Source organism: Oncorhynchus clarkii, chromosome 18 (assembly GCF_045791955.1).
Source record: "Oncorhynchus clarkii lewisi isolate Uvic-CL-2024 chromosome 18, UVic_Ocla_1.0, whole genome shotgun sequence".
NCBI lineage: Eukaryota > Metazoa > Chordata > Actinopteri > Salmoniformes > Salmonidae > Oncorhynchus > Oncorhynchus clarkii.
This window is the reverse complement of record NC_092164.1, coordinates 8780551-8793759: the sequence shown is the minus strand read 5'-3', so window position 1 is coordinate 8793759 and position 13209 is coordinate 8780551. Positions and strand designations below refer to the sequence as shown.

The following is a 13209-nucleotide window of genomic DNA, read 5'->3' as shown; positions in this document are numbered from 1 at the left end:
GATAGAGAGACTGAGGAAGTAATAGAGAGATAGAGAGAAGGACAGAACAATAAGCAGGCTAGAGAGATAGAGAGAATGAGGACGTGATAGAGAGATAGAGAGAAGGAGAAAACAATAAGCAGGCTAGAGAGATAGAGAGAAGGAGGAAGTGATAGAGAGATAGAGAGAAGGACAGAACAATAAGCAGGCTAGGGAGATAGAGAGAAGGAGGACGGGAGAGAAATGGAAAGATGGTGTGACTGAGTGAGACAGGTGAGTTTAGAGTAGTCTGCACTGGGCCCCTGACCTGTGAGGTTGCGAAGGCCCAGCTGTCTGAGGCCGTAGAAGCCGTCGCGGCGGTAGTTGAGGAAGATGGCCAGGGCGTAGCGTCCCTCGTAAAGCTTGGTGCCCCGCACGATGCGAAGGTTCTCCAGGGGCAGGGAGTCAAACTGGTTCAGAGCTACCAGCACATAGCCTGTCACCTCTCGGATAGACTAGAGGAAGCAGGGAGAGAGAGAGCGAGAGAGAGAGAGAGAGAGAGAGAGAGAGAGAGAGAGAGAGGGAGAGAGAGATGCAGACAGAGAGAGAGAAACAGAAAGAGAGAAAGAGTGAAAGAGAGAGCGAGAGAGAGAGAAACAGAAAGAGAGAAAGAGAGTGAGAGATGCAGAGAGAGAAACAGAAAGAGAGAAAGAGAGAGAGAGAGAGAGACGGATGCAGACAGAGAGAGAGAGAGAAAAATAAAGAGAGAAACAGAAAGAGAGAAAGAGAGAGTGAGAGAGAGAGAGAGAGAGTGGCAAAGTTAGAGAAATTTACAAAGTCAGGCCACTATTTATTGAAGTACAACTTCAACAGACTACCTGATCTGTCCCCCCAACCTTCCTGTAGATCAACCTAGTCCGGATCTGTTCCCCCAAACTTCCTGTAGATCAACCTAGTCCGGATCTGTCCCCCCAACCTTCCTGTAGATCAACCTAGTCCTCATCTATCCCCCCAAAATTCCTGTAGATCAACCTAGTCTCATCTATCCCCCCAAACTTCCTGTAGATCAACCTAGTCCGGATCTGTCCCCCTAACCTTCCTGCAGATCAACCTAGTCCTTATCTGTCCCCGCAAACTTCCTGTAGATCAACCTAGTCCTGATCTGTTCCCCCAACCTTCCTGCAGATCAACCTAGTCCTGATCTGTCCCCCCAAACTTCCTGTAGATCAACCTAGTCCTTATCTGTCCCCCTAACCTTCCTGCAGATCAACCTAGTCCGGATCTGTCCCTCCAACCTTCCTGTAGATCAACCTAGTCCGGATCTGTTCCCCCAAACTTCCTGTAGATCAACCTAGTCTCATCTATCCCCCCAAACTTCCTGTAGATCAACCTAGTCCGGATCTGTCCCCCCAAACTTCCTGTCGATCAACCTAGTCCGGATCTGTCCCCCTAACCTTCCTGTCGATCAACCTAGATCAACCTGTAGATCAACCTAGTCCGGATCTGTCCCCCCAACCTTCCTGTCGATCAACCTAGTCCGGATCTGTCCCCCTAACCTTCCTGTAGATCAACCTAGTCCGGATCTGTCCCCCTAACCTTCCTGTCGATCAACCCAGTCCTCATCTATCCCCCCAAACTTCCTGTAGATCAACCTAGTCCGGATCTGTCCCCCTAACCTTCCTGTAGATCAACCTAGTCCTCATCTATCCCCCCAACCTTCCTGTAGATCAACCTAGTCCGGATCTGTCCCCCCAAACTTCCTGTCGATCAACCTAGTCCGGATCTGTCCCCCTAACCTTCCTGTCGATCAACCTAGTCCTCATCTATCCCCCAACCTTCCTGTAGATCAACCTAGTCCGGATCTGTCCCCCTAGCCTTCCTGTAGATCAACCTAGTCCGGATCTGTCCCCCCAACCTTCCTGTCGATCAACCTAGTCCGGATCTGTCCCCCTAACCTTCCTGTAGATCAACCTAGTCCGGATCTGTCCCCCTAACCTTCCTGTCGATCAACCTAGTCCTCATCTATCCCCCCAAACTTCCTGTAGATCAACCTAGTCCGGATCTGTCCCCCTAACCTTCCTGTAGATCAACCTAGTCCTCATCTATCCCCCCAACCTTCCTGTAGATCAACCTAGTCCGGATCTGTCCCCCCAAACTTCCTGTCGATCAACCTAGTCCGGATCTGTCCCCCCAATTTTTGTTTGTTTACTTCATCTATCTTGCACATAAATGTGTATGTGTTGAACTGTTCAACAATATTTGCTTGTATAAGCCAGCATTGTGTACTGAGCTAAGAAAGGCATCTTGAATGATGGCTCATTGTTAATAAGTTGGTGGAGGATGTTTTGTAGAGCACTTCTTCAGACAGCAGCTTGTCCTCAGCTCAGGATTGCTGCTTTGGAGAAGCCAGTTGAAAATAAAAACTTTGTCTACTTGTGCCAAGCAGTTTACTTGGGGGCTAGAAGTACGTCCAATCACAGAGCTGTAATAACACTGGGCGAGATAATGAGCTCTGGAGCCCTGCCGTCAATCATCCTGACAGCCAATCGCAAGCTGACACATGCTATCATTACCGGGACCTGGGCTTCGTTCAGTCAGTGGGATGGCTTTACTTTGTGGAGGTGTGTGTGTGTCCGTGTAAAAATCAGGCGGCAGGTTATACTGGTCCCAGATCAGTCCCTATGCACCAGCTACCTCTCCCTGGGTCTCTGTGGTCATTAAAAATACATCTGACGCGCTGACACAGCACGTCAACTGACTGCTATCATCCGCACGCCAGACACGGTAACACAGTCGCTCGCTGCACTAGCCCCAACTGGCAGCTCCAATCACAACACTACATTATAGGAGCCCGAATGGCCGACAATTTCTTATAGGATCCATATGGATGGCAGTGCATGCACAATATAGACTAATTTAATTGCTAAGTATCTCTAGAGAGGCTCTTACCATTTGATGGCTGAATTATTCAACGTTGTGGCCGGGGTTCTGGGCTCTCGGTAAATTTACTGAAGCACTTGTATTTTGTCAGTGGCCCCGCAGCACCGCGGCACAATTGATATTCAGTGATATAACGGAGGAGTTACATGACATTACTCATATAAGAATTCCTAATGGGGTCCGTATAGGAACGTGAAAAGTTGTTTGAAATGATAAGTTAGGGGGGGAAACGATCCGAGGCTATGGGATGATTATAAAGAGTGGTTTTAATGAGTAGAGACAGGTCAGTAATGATGTTGCTGATTGGTTAGGAGCGGGGTGGAGAGGAACTGGTTTGATTTGTCTTAACCTTAGGGGAGACTCGGGGAGAGGGACAGCTCAAAACAAGCCATGGGTGTGTCTGAAATGGTACCTTACTCACTAATGCACTACTTTTGATCAGAGCCCTATATGGATCCGCTTCCAAAGTAGTGCACTGTTAAAGGAACTGGGTGACATTTTGGACACATGCCTGGCTGTATTTTCCCTTCCTGATGACAGAGTAGCAGAGTAGCTTCATTCATTCAGTCAGTCAGTCAGTCAGTCAGTCTCATTCAGTCAGTCAGTCATTCAGTCAGTCATTCATTCAGTCAGTCATTCATTCAGTCTTCATTCATTCAGTCAGTCAGTCAGTCAGTCTTAGTCAGTCAGTCATTCATGCAGTCCTTCAGTCAGTCATTCAGTCAGTCAGTCGTGCAGTCATTCAGTCATGCAGTCAGTCATTCAGTCATTAATTCAGTCATTCAGTCAGTCATTCATTCAGTCTTCATTCAGTCAGTCAGTCTTAGTCAGTCAGTTAGTCATGCAGTCCTTCAGTCAGTCATTCAGTCAGTCAGTCGTGCAGTCAGTCAGTCATTCAGTCAGTCAGTCTGTAATTCATTCAGTCAGTCAGTCATTCAGTCAATCATTCAGTCAGTCATTCAGTCAGTTAGTCCATAATTCAGTCAGTCAGTCAGTCTACATGGACTGCTCACTTTGGGCTTTATTGAAATACAATGTACAGAGGAGAAGAAAGAGGAGACAAAACACTGTTTTATTAGCGTGATTATAATGCGTCAATCACTGGGAATTAAAACAAAAACACAACAAAGAATCTGTGTCAATGCTGTTTTGAGTGAGACGTTATTCATAAGAGACTTCCTTTGGAATGTTTTCCAATAACATTTCATATTACCAGGAATAAGTGTAAGAAAACCTTTTAATGCTCTCAAACTTCAATGTCTCCTGAACATTCTGTCATTAGGTTATAGTCAAACTCAAACAGCTATTCAACAACACTCACTACAAATCTGTGACTTTTTCATTCTCCGACAGAAGAAGTATGATTCCAACATTAGATGTTACTGTGGGGGCTTCGTGATGTGGTTCCCAAGAATGGTGAGGCATGATGTTTCTCTTTCAGTGAGGGTGACCTCACACTAACCCTTGTGTTTGGTGCCCCGGGCCGGATATGATCCATCATTGGCCCCGGCATCATTAGCTCGGCAGTAACATCCCTATGCCTGCCGAGGATGCTTTCGCAGGGCCACAGGGACGTTGCTCTGCTCTAGACCTATCAGCAGGAGCCTCAGGCTGGCGGACGGCCCCAGCCCCGTTGCGGTGGTGATGGTGCCTCGTTCCCAGTGCCAGCCTCCGGGCACCGACGGCAAACCATGGAGAACCGACAGAGAATCGGTTCAAACTGTTGCTTAGCAATGCCTAGCAACACAAGGAAAGTCTTTCAGCACCAGCCACCAGTGGAGAGATGAGAGATGAGAGATGAGAGGGAGAGATGAGAGGGAGAGATGAGAGATGAGAGATGAGAGGGAGACATGAGAGAAGAGAGGGAGAGATGAGAGATGAGAGATGAGAGATGAGGGAGAGATGAGAGATGAGAGGGAGAGATGAGAGGGAGAGATGAGAGGGAGAGATGAGAGGGAGAGATGAGAGATGAGAGACGAGAGGGAGAGATGAGAGATGAGAGGGAGAGATGAGAGATGAGAGATGAGAGGGAGAGATGAGAGATGAGAGGGAGAGATGAGAGATGAGAGATGAGAGGGAGAGATGAGAGATGAGAGATGAGAGATGAGAGACGAGAGGGAGAGATGAGAGATGAGAGGGAGAGATGAGAGATGAGAGGGAGAGATGAGAGATGAGAGATGAGAGATGAGAGATGAGAGATGAGAGATGAGAGGGAGAGATGAGAGATGAGAGATGAGGGGGAGAGATGAGAGATGAGAGGGAGAGATGAGAGATGAGAGATGAGAGGGAGAGATGAGAGATGAGAGGGAGAGATGAGAGATGAGAGGGAGAGATGAGAGATGAGAGGGAGAGATGAGAGGGAGAGATGAGAGATGAGAGATGAGAGATGAGAGATGAGAGACGAGAGACGAGAGGGAGAGATGAGAGGGAGAGATGAGAGATGAGAGATGAGAGATGAGAGATGAGAGGGAGAGATGAGAGATGAGAGATGAGAAATGAGAGATGAGAGATGAGAGATGAGAGATGAGAGGGAGAGATGAGAGGGGGAAATAAGAAATGCATGGAGGGATAATTCTGCTTTGTAATTTAGCTCATTCAATTAAACGATTAACACTTTGCTGTGTTTTTCATCACCCTCTTTTGGATACATTTTTTAAAACTTTGACACTATTTAATTTCCTTCTGCTCTTAAATTGCATTTAGAGAGCCACCGGATCAATATTTTCTGCGGGTGGAATAGAAGTAGCTAGCAGGAGGAGATGATGTGGAAAGGATGAAGAGAGAAGAAGATAGCAGGAGGAGAGGATGAAGAGAGAAGAAGGTAGCAGGAGGAGAGGATGAAGCGAGAAGAAGGTAGCTGGAGGAGAGGATGAAGCGAGAAGAAGGTAGCAGGAGGAGAAGATGAAGAGAGAAGAAGGTAGCAGGAGGAGAAGATGAAGAGAGAAGAATATAGTAGCAGGAGACACTGAAGAGAGAAGAAGGTAGCAGGAGGAGAAGATGAAGAGAGAAGAAGGTAGCGGGAAGAGAAGATGAAGAGAGAAGAAGGTAGCAGGAGGAGAGGATGAAGAGAGAAGAAGGTAGCTGGAGGAGAAGATGAAGAGAGAAGAAGGTAGCTGGAGGAGAAGATGAAGAGAGAAGAAGGTAGCAGGAGGAGAGGATGAAGAGAGAAGAAGGTAGCTGGAGGAGAAGATGAAGAGAGAAGAAGGTAGCAGGAGGAGAGACTGAAGAGAGAAGAAGGTAGCAGGAAGAGAAGATGAAGAGAGAAGAAGGTAGCAGGAGGAGAGACTGAAGAGAGAAGAAGGTAGCAGGAGGAGAGGATGAAGCGAGAAGAAGGTAGCAGGAGGAGAGGATGAAGCGAGAAGAAGGTAGCTGGAGGAGAGGATGAAGAGAGAAGAAGGTAGCGGGAGGAGAGGATGAAGAGAGAAGAAGGTAGCAGGAGGAGAGAATGAAGAGAGAAGAAGGTAGCAGGAGGAGAGGGAAGAGAGAAGAAGGTAGCTGGAGGAGAGGATGAAGAGAGAAGAAGGTAGCAGGAGGAGAGGATGAAGAGAGAAGAAGGTAGCAGGAGGAGAGAATGAAGAGAGAAGAAGGTAGCTGGAGGAGAGGATGAAGCGAGAAGAAGGTAGCAGGAGGAGAAGATGAAGAGAGAAAAAGGTAGCAGGAGGAGAAGATGAAGAGAGAAGAAGGTAGCAGGAGGAGAAGATGAAGAGAGAAGAAGGTAGCAGGAGGAGAGGGAAGAGAGGATGAGTAGAAGAGAGATGAGAAAGACCCAAGGGAAGATAAACAGAAGCACCTGCATTTTGTCTCCCTCCCTCTCTCCCTCCCTCTCTCCCTCCCTCCCTCTCTCCCTCTCTCTCTCCCTCTCTCCCTCCCTCCCTCTCTCCCTCCCTCCCTCTCTCCCTCTCTCTCTCCCTCTCTCTCTCTCTCTCTCCATCTCGACTTTTATGAAAACACATCTGGAGAGATGCAGCTTAAAGAACAGTACTTTCCTTCATGCCAATAACCTTAAATGTGATGAGAGTTCTCTCAGGCTCTGAGAAGATAAACCCTGAACAAATAAAACGTGATTGATTCATAGAGGGGAATCCCCCAAACGATGGCCTGGTTGTTCCTCTCACTACAATGGAAGACACACTACTATGCAAAATTACATTCTCCATCTCCAACACAGACACTCACACACACTCATCAACACGCACCTGCCTCTGCTGCCGTGACAACCAAGCTCAAAGCTCCAAGGCGCAGGCGGAGGCACAGCGGGTCACCTTCCCATCATGCATTGCGTTGACTCGGCAGCGTCAGTTCTCGTAACAATGGCGAGCAATTAGCAAAAACACTGTTGTACAGTCAGTCAAACAAAGACTAGTGCAGTCCCACCAGCCTCCTCTACCTTCTCCCCACCGGCCTCCTCTTCCCTCTCCCCACCGGCCTCCTCTTCCCTCTCCCCACCGGCCTCCCTTTCCCTCTCCCCACCGGCCTCCTCTTCCCTCTCCCCACCGGCCTCCTCTTCCCTCTCCCCACCGGCCTCCTCTACCCTCTCCCCACCGGCCTCTTCTTCCCTCTCCCCTCCGGTCTCCTCTTCCCTCTCCCCACCGGCCTCCTCTTCCCTCTCCCCACCGGCCTCCTCTACCCTCTCCCCACCGGCCTCCTCTTCCCTCTCCCCACCGGCCTCCTCTTCCCTCTCCCCACCGGCCTCCTCTTCCCTCTCCCCACCGGCCTCCTCTTCCCTCTCCCCAACGGCCTCCCCTTCCCTCTCCCCACCGGCCTCCTCTTCCCTCTCCCCACCGGCCTCCTCTTCCCTCTCCCCACCGGCCTCCCTTTCCCTCTCCCCAACGGCCTCCCCTTCCCTCTCCCCACCGGCCTCCTCTTCCTTCTCCCCACCGGCATCCTCTACCCTCTCCCCCCTGCCTCCTCTTCCCTCTCCCCACCGGCCTCCTCTTCCCTCTCCCCCCTGCCTCCTCTTCCTTCTTCCCCCTGCCTCCTCTTCCCTCTCCCCTGCCTCCTCTTCCCTCTCCCCCTGCCTCCTCTTCCCTCTCCCCACCGGCCTCCTCTTCCCTCTCCCCTGCCTCCTCTTCCTTCTTCCCACTGCCTCCTCTTCCCTCTCCCCCCTGCCTCCTCTTCCCTCTCCCCCCTGCCTCCTCTTCCCTCTCCCCCTGCCTCCTCTTCCTTCTTCCCCCTGCCTCCTCTTCCCTCTCCCCTGCCTCCTCTTCCCTCTCCCCCTGCCTCCTCTTCCCTCTCCCCACCGGCCTCCTCTTCCCTCTCCCCTGCCTCCTCTTCCTTCTTCCCACTGCCTCCTCTTCCCTCTCCCCCCTGCCTCCTCTTCCCTCTCCCCCCTGCCTCCTCTTCCCTCTCCCCCCTGCCTCCTCTTCCTTCTTCCCCCTGCCTCCTCTTCCCTCTCCCCTGCCTCCTCTTCCCTCTCCCCCTGCCTCCTCTTCCCTCTCCCCACCGGCCTCCTCTTCCCTCTCCCCTGCCTCCTCTTCCCTCTCCCCCCTGCCTCCTCTTCCCTCTCCCCCCTGCCTCCTCTTCCCTCTCCCCCCTGCCTCCTCTTCCTTCTTCCCCCTGCCTCCTCTTCCTTCTTCCCCCTGCCTCCTCTTCCCTCTCCCCCTGCCTCCTCTTCCCTATCCTCACCGGCCTCTTCTTCCCTCTCTAGATCTCTGTTTCTCCTCCAGACCATTTGTGAATTTGACATTTGTTTGTAAATTGTTCTTGGCAACTTCAGGGATAGTCAGCGTTGAGAGGGAAACAACAGCCAGGCTTGATTAATTTATTCTACAGCTTCATCTAGCTGACATCTCTGTGTTTGCCTGCACTGTATGTGACGCAGGGTTTATCGCTCCAGTACCAGTCCTCCGGGACATGTTAGTGTGTGCTGTGTGTGCTCTATGTGTGTGTGTGTTTGCTGTGTGTGCATGTGTGTGTGTGTTAGCTCGCACTGAGGGAATGAATACTTATCCAGCCATAATTACAGTAGTTACCAGCATGTGACCAATCAACATAAAACATATTTGAATCAGCATGTCATTTAGTTTGTGTTTGGTGCAACACACACATATATATTAGGTGATGGTTGGAGCATGTTTCTGTTTACCCCACAAACTTAACGTTGAATTCTGCTCTAAGAGTATTTCTCATATACAGTGCAGAGACACATCTGGTCAGTATAGAGACCAGAGAGGGGGATGAGACCAGGAAGTGAAGAGAAGAAAAAGAGTGTGTAAGAGAGAGAGAGCAGAAATATTGGAGAGAAGAGATCGGGGAGACATGGAACAAGTGGAGAGGAGATATAGGGGACATGGAACAAGTGGAGAGAAGAGATATAGGGGATATGGAACAAGTGGAGAGAAGAGATCGGAAAGGCATGGAACAAGTGGAGAGAAGAGATATAGGGGACATGGAACAAGTGTTGAGAAGAGATATAGGGGAAATGGAACAAGTGGAGAGAAGAGATATAGGGGACATGGAACAAGTGGAGAGAAGAGATATAGGGGACATGGAACAAGTGGAGAGAAGAGATATAGGGGACATGGAACAAGTGGAGAGAAGAGATATAGGGGATATGGAACAAGTGGAGGGAAGAGATATAGGGGACATGGAACAAGTGGAGAGAAGAGATATAGGGGATATGGAACAAGTGGAGAGAAGAGATCGGAAAGGCATGGAACAAGCGGAGAGAAGAGATATAGGGGACATGGAACAAGTGTTGAGAAGAGATATAGGGGACATGGAACAAGTGGAGAGAAGAGATATAGGGGACATGGAACAAGTGGAGAGAAGAGATATAGGGGACATGGAACAAGTGGAGAGAAGAGATATAGGGGACATGGAACAAGTGGAGAGAAGAGATATAGGGGACATGGAACAAGTGGAGAGAAGAGATACAGGGGATATGGAACAAGTGGAGAGAAGAGATATAGGGGACATGGAACAAGTGGAGAGAAGAGATATAGGGGACATGGAACAAGTGGAGAGAAGAGATATAGGGGACATGGAACAAGTGGAGAGAAGAGATATAGGGGACATGGAACAAGTGGAGAGAAGAGATATAGGGGACATGGAACAAGTGGAGAGAAGAGATATAGGGGACATGGAACAAGTGGAGAGAAGAGATATAGGGGACATGGAACAAGTGGAGAGAAGAGATATAGGGGACATGGAACAAGTGGAGAGAAGAGATACAGGGGATATGGAACAAGTGGAGAGAAGAGATATAGGGGACATGGAACAAGTGGAGAGAAGAGATACAGGGGACATGGAACAAGTGGAGAGAAGAGATCGGGGAGACATGGAACAAGTGGAGAGAAGAGATATAGGGGACATGGAACAAGTGGAGAGAAGATATATAGGGGATATGGAACAAGTGGAGAGAAGAGATCGGGGAGGCATGGAACAAGTGGAGAGAAGAGATATAGGGGATATGGAACAAGTGTAGAGAAGAGATCGGGAAGGCATGGAACAAGTGGAGAGAAGAGATATAGGGGACATGGAACAAGTGGAGAGAAGAGATACAGGGGACATGGAACAAGTGGAGAGAAGAGATATAGGGGACATGGAACAAGTGGAGAGAAGAGATCGGGGAGACATGGAACAAGTGGAGAGAAGAGATCGGGGAGACATGGAACAAGTGGAGAGAAGAGATCGGGGAGACATGGAACAAGTGGAGAGAAGAGATCGGGGAGACATGGAACAAGTGTTGAGAAGAGACATACTGAAGGAGATATGTAACAAGTGGAGAGAAGAGACACACTGAAGGAGATATGTAACAAGTGAGGAGAAGAGACATACTGTAGGAGATATGTAACAAGTGAGGAGAAGAGACATACTGTAGGAGATATGTAACAAGTGAAGAGAAGAGACATACTGTAGGAGATATGTAACAAGTGAGGAGGGGAGAGGAGGCTGGTGAGGACAATAGGTTAGAGATGGGTAATGGCTGAGGGAGAGAGGAAATAAGAGAAGGGAGATGGAGAGATGAGGAGAGATGGAGAGATGGGTAGATGGAGAGATGGGTAGATGGAGAGATGGAGAGAGATGGGTAGATGGAGAGATGGGTAGATGGAGAGATGGGTAGATGGAGAGATAGGTAGATGGAGAGATGGGTAGATGGGTAGATGGAGAGATGGAGAGATGGGTAGATGGAGAGATGGGTAGATGGAGAGATGGGTAGATGGAGAGATGGGTAGATGGGTAGATGGAGAGATGGGTAGATGGAGAGATGGAGAGATGGGTAGATGGAGAGATGGGTAGATGGGGAGATGGAGAGATGGAGAGATGGGTAGATGGGGAGATGGAGAGATGAGTAGATGGAGAGATGGGTAGATGGAGAGATGGGTAGATGGAGAGATGGGTAGATGGAGAGATGGGTAGATGGGGAGATGGGTAGATGGAGAGATGGGTAGATGGAGAGATGGAGAGATGGGTAGATGGAGAGATGGGTAGATGGGGAGATGGAGAGATGGAGAGATGGGTAGATGGGGAGATGGAGAGATGAGTAGATGGAGAGATGGGTAGATGGAGAGATGGGTAGATGGAGAGATGGGTAGATGGGGAGATGGAGAGATGGGTAGATGGGGAGATTGAGAGATGAGTAGATGGAGAGATGGACTAGTAACCGGAAGGTTGCGAGTTCAAACCCCCGAGCTGGCAAGGTACAAATCTGTCGTTCTGCCCCTGAACAGGCAGTTAACCCACTGTTCCCAGGCCGTCATTGAAAATAAGAATTTGTTCTTAACTGACTTGCCTGGCTAAATAAAGGTAAAATAAAATAAATAAAATAAAAAAGGTGAAAAGGAATAGGGAAGAAAAGATAGAGGGAAGATACAAATGTGTGAAAGTGAGAGAGAATATGGGGAGGGAGAGGAGAGATAGATGAGGGAGGGGAGAGGGGCAGGATGAGGGAATATGGGGAGGGAGACGAGAGAGATGAGGGGAGGGGAGGGAGACAGGATGAGAGAATAGGGGGAGAGGAGAGAGAGATGAGGAGAGGGTGAAGGGGTGAAGGGGACAGGATGAGGAAAAAAGAGAAGGAATGGGGAAGAGGAAGAGGGAAAAGAGAAGGAATGGGGAATAGGTAGAGGAGAGAGAAGGTTAAATGAGAGGAAGAAGAAGGGAATGGGAAGGTGGAAGAAGAGCTGAGATGAAAATGAGAGAGGAGTGGGAATAGAGGAGAGTGTAGTGACCGAGTTGGAATGTGCCGTGAAGGGAGGGGGAACGGAAGTGGAGTGCGGAGGGATCCATATTTCAACGCATAATTAATAGTCCACCTGTTCCCGTCGTCTGAATGAGCGAGAGAAAAACTGAGAGAAAAAGTATAATGACACCATTATGAAATACAAGAGATGGAACACACATTATGGTGATTACCACCCATCTCCATACAGATGGAGTCGGTCGGTGAGAGTCAAGGAGAGAAGCAGTGGTGCATGTCAGCTGTGGACTCAGGTTCACAGCCCGGCAGATGCAGCTGGCTGGGGTAGCGAGAGCACTGCTGGCACATCCTCTACTGCATAGCACAGTCAACGGGCACCATGAGTGTTGTGCTGTGTACTCCATCACTACCACACAGCACAGTCAACGGGCATCATGAGTGCTGTGCTGGGTACTCCATCACTACCACACAGCACAGTCAACGGGCACCATGAGTGCTGTGTGCTCCATCACTACCACACAGCACAGTCAACGGGCACCATGAGTGCTGTGCTGGGTACTCCATCACTACCACACAGCACAGTCAACGGGCACCATGAGTGCTGTGTACTCCATCACTACCACACAGCACAGTCAACGGGCACCATGAGTGCTGTGCTGGGTACTCCATCACTACCACACAGCACAGTCAACGGGCACCATGAGTGCTGTGTACTCCATCACTACCACACAGCACAGTCAACGGGCACCATGAGTGCTGTGCTGGGTACTCCATCACTACCACACAGCACAGTCAACGGGCACCATGAGTGTTGTGTACTCCATCACTACCACACAGCACAGTCAACGGGCACCATGAGTGCTGTGTACTCCATCACTACCACACAGCACAGTCAACGGGCACCATGAGTGCTGTGTACTCCATCACTACCACACAGCACAGTCAACGGGCACCATGAGTGCTGGGTACTCCATCACTACCACACAGCACAGTCAACGGGCACCATGAGTGCTGTGCTGTGTACTCCATCACTACCACACAGCACAGTCAACGGGCACCATGAGTGCTGTGTACTCCATCACTACCACACAGCACAGTCAACGGGCACCATGTGTGTTGTGCTGTGTACTCCATCACTACCACACAGCACAGTCAACGGGCATCATGAG

At 49.7% G+C, this 13209-nt stretch overlaps 1 protein-coding gene across 1 annotated transcript in view; it reads right to left on the bottom strand.

Moving 5' to 3' along the window:
* The window catches only part of LOC139372981 (receptor tyrosine-protein kinase erbB-4-like), a 560371-nt gene that overhangs the window by 283803 nt on the left and 263359 nt on the right, over nt 1-13209 (bottom strand). The window contains exon 3 of the mRNA XM_071112889.1: nt 287-473. Within this exon, the coding sequence (XP_070968990.1) occupies nt 287-473 (187 nt within the window). The remainder of the gene's footprint in view (nt 1-286; nt 474-13209) is intronic.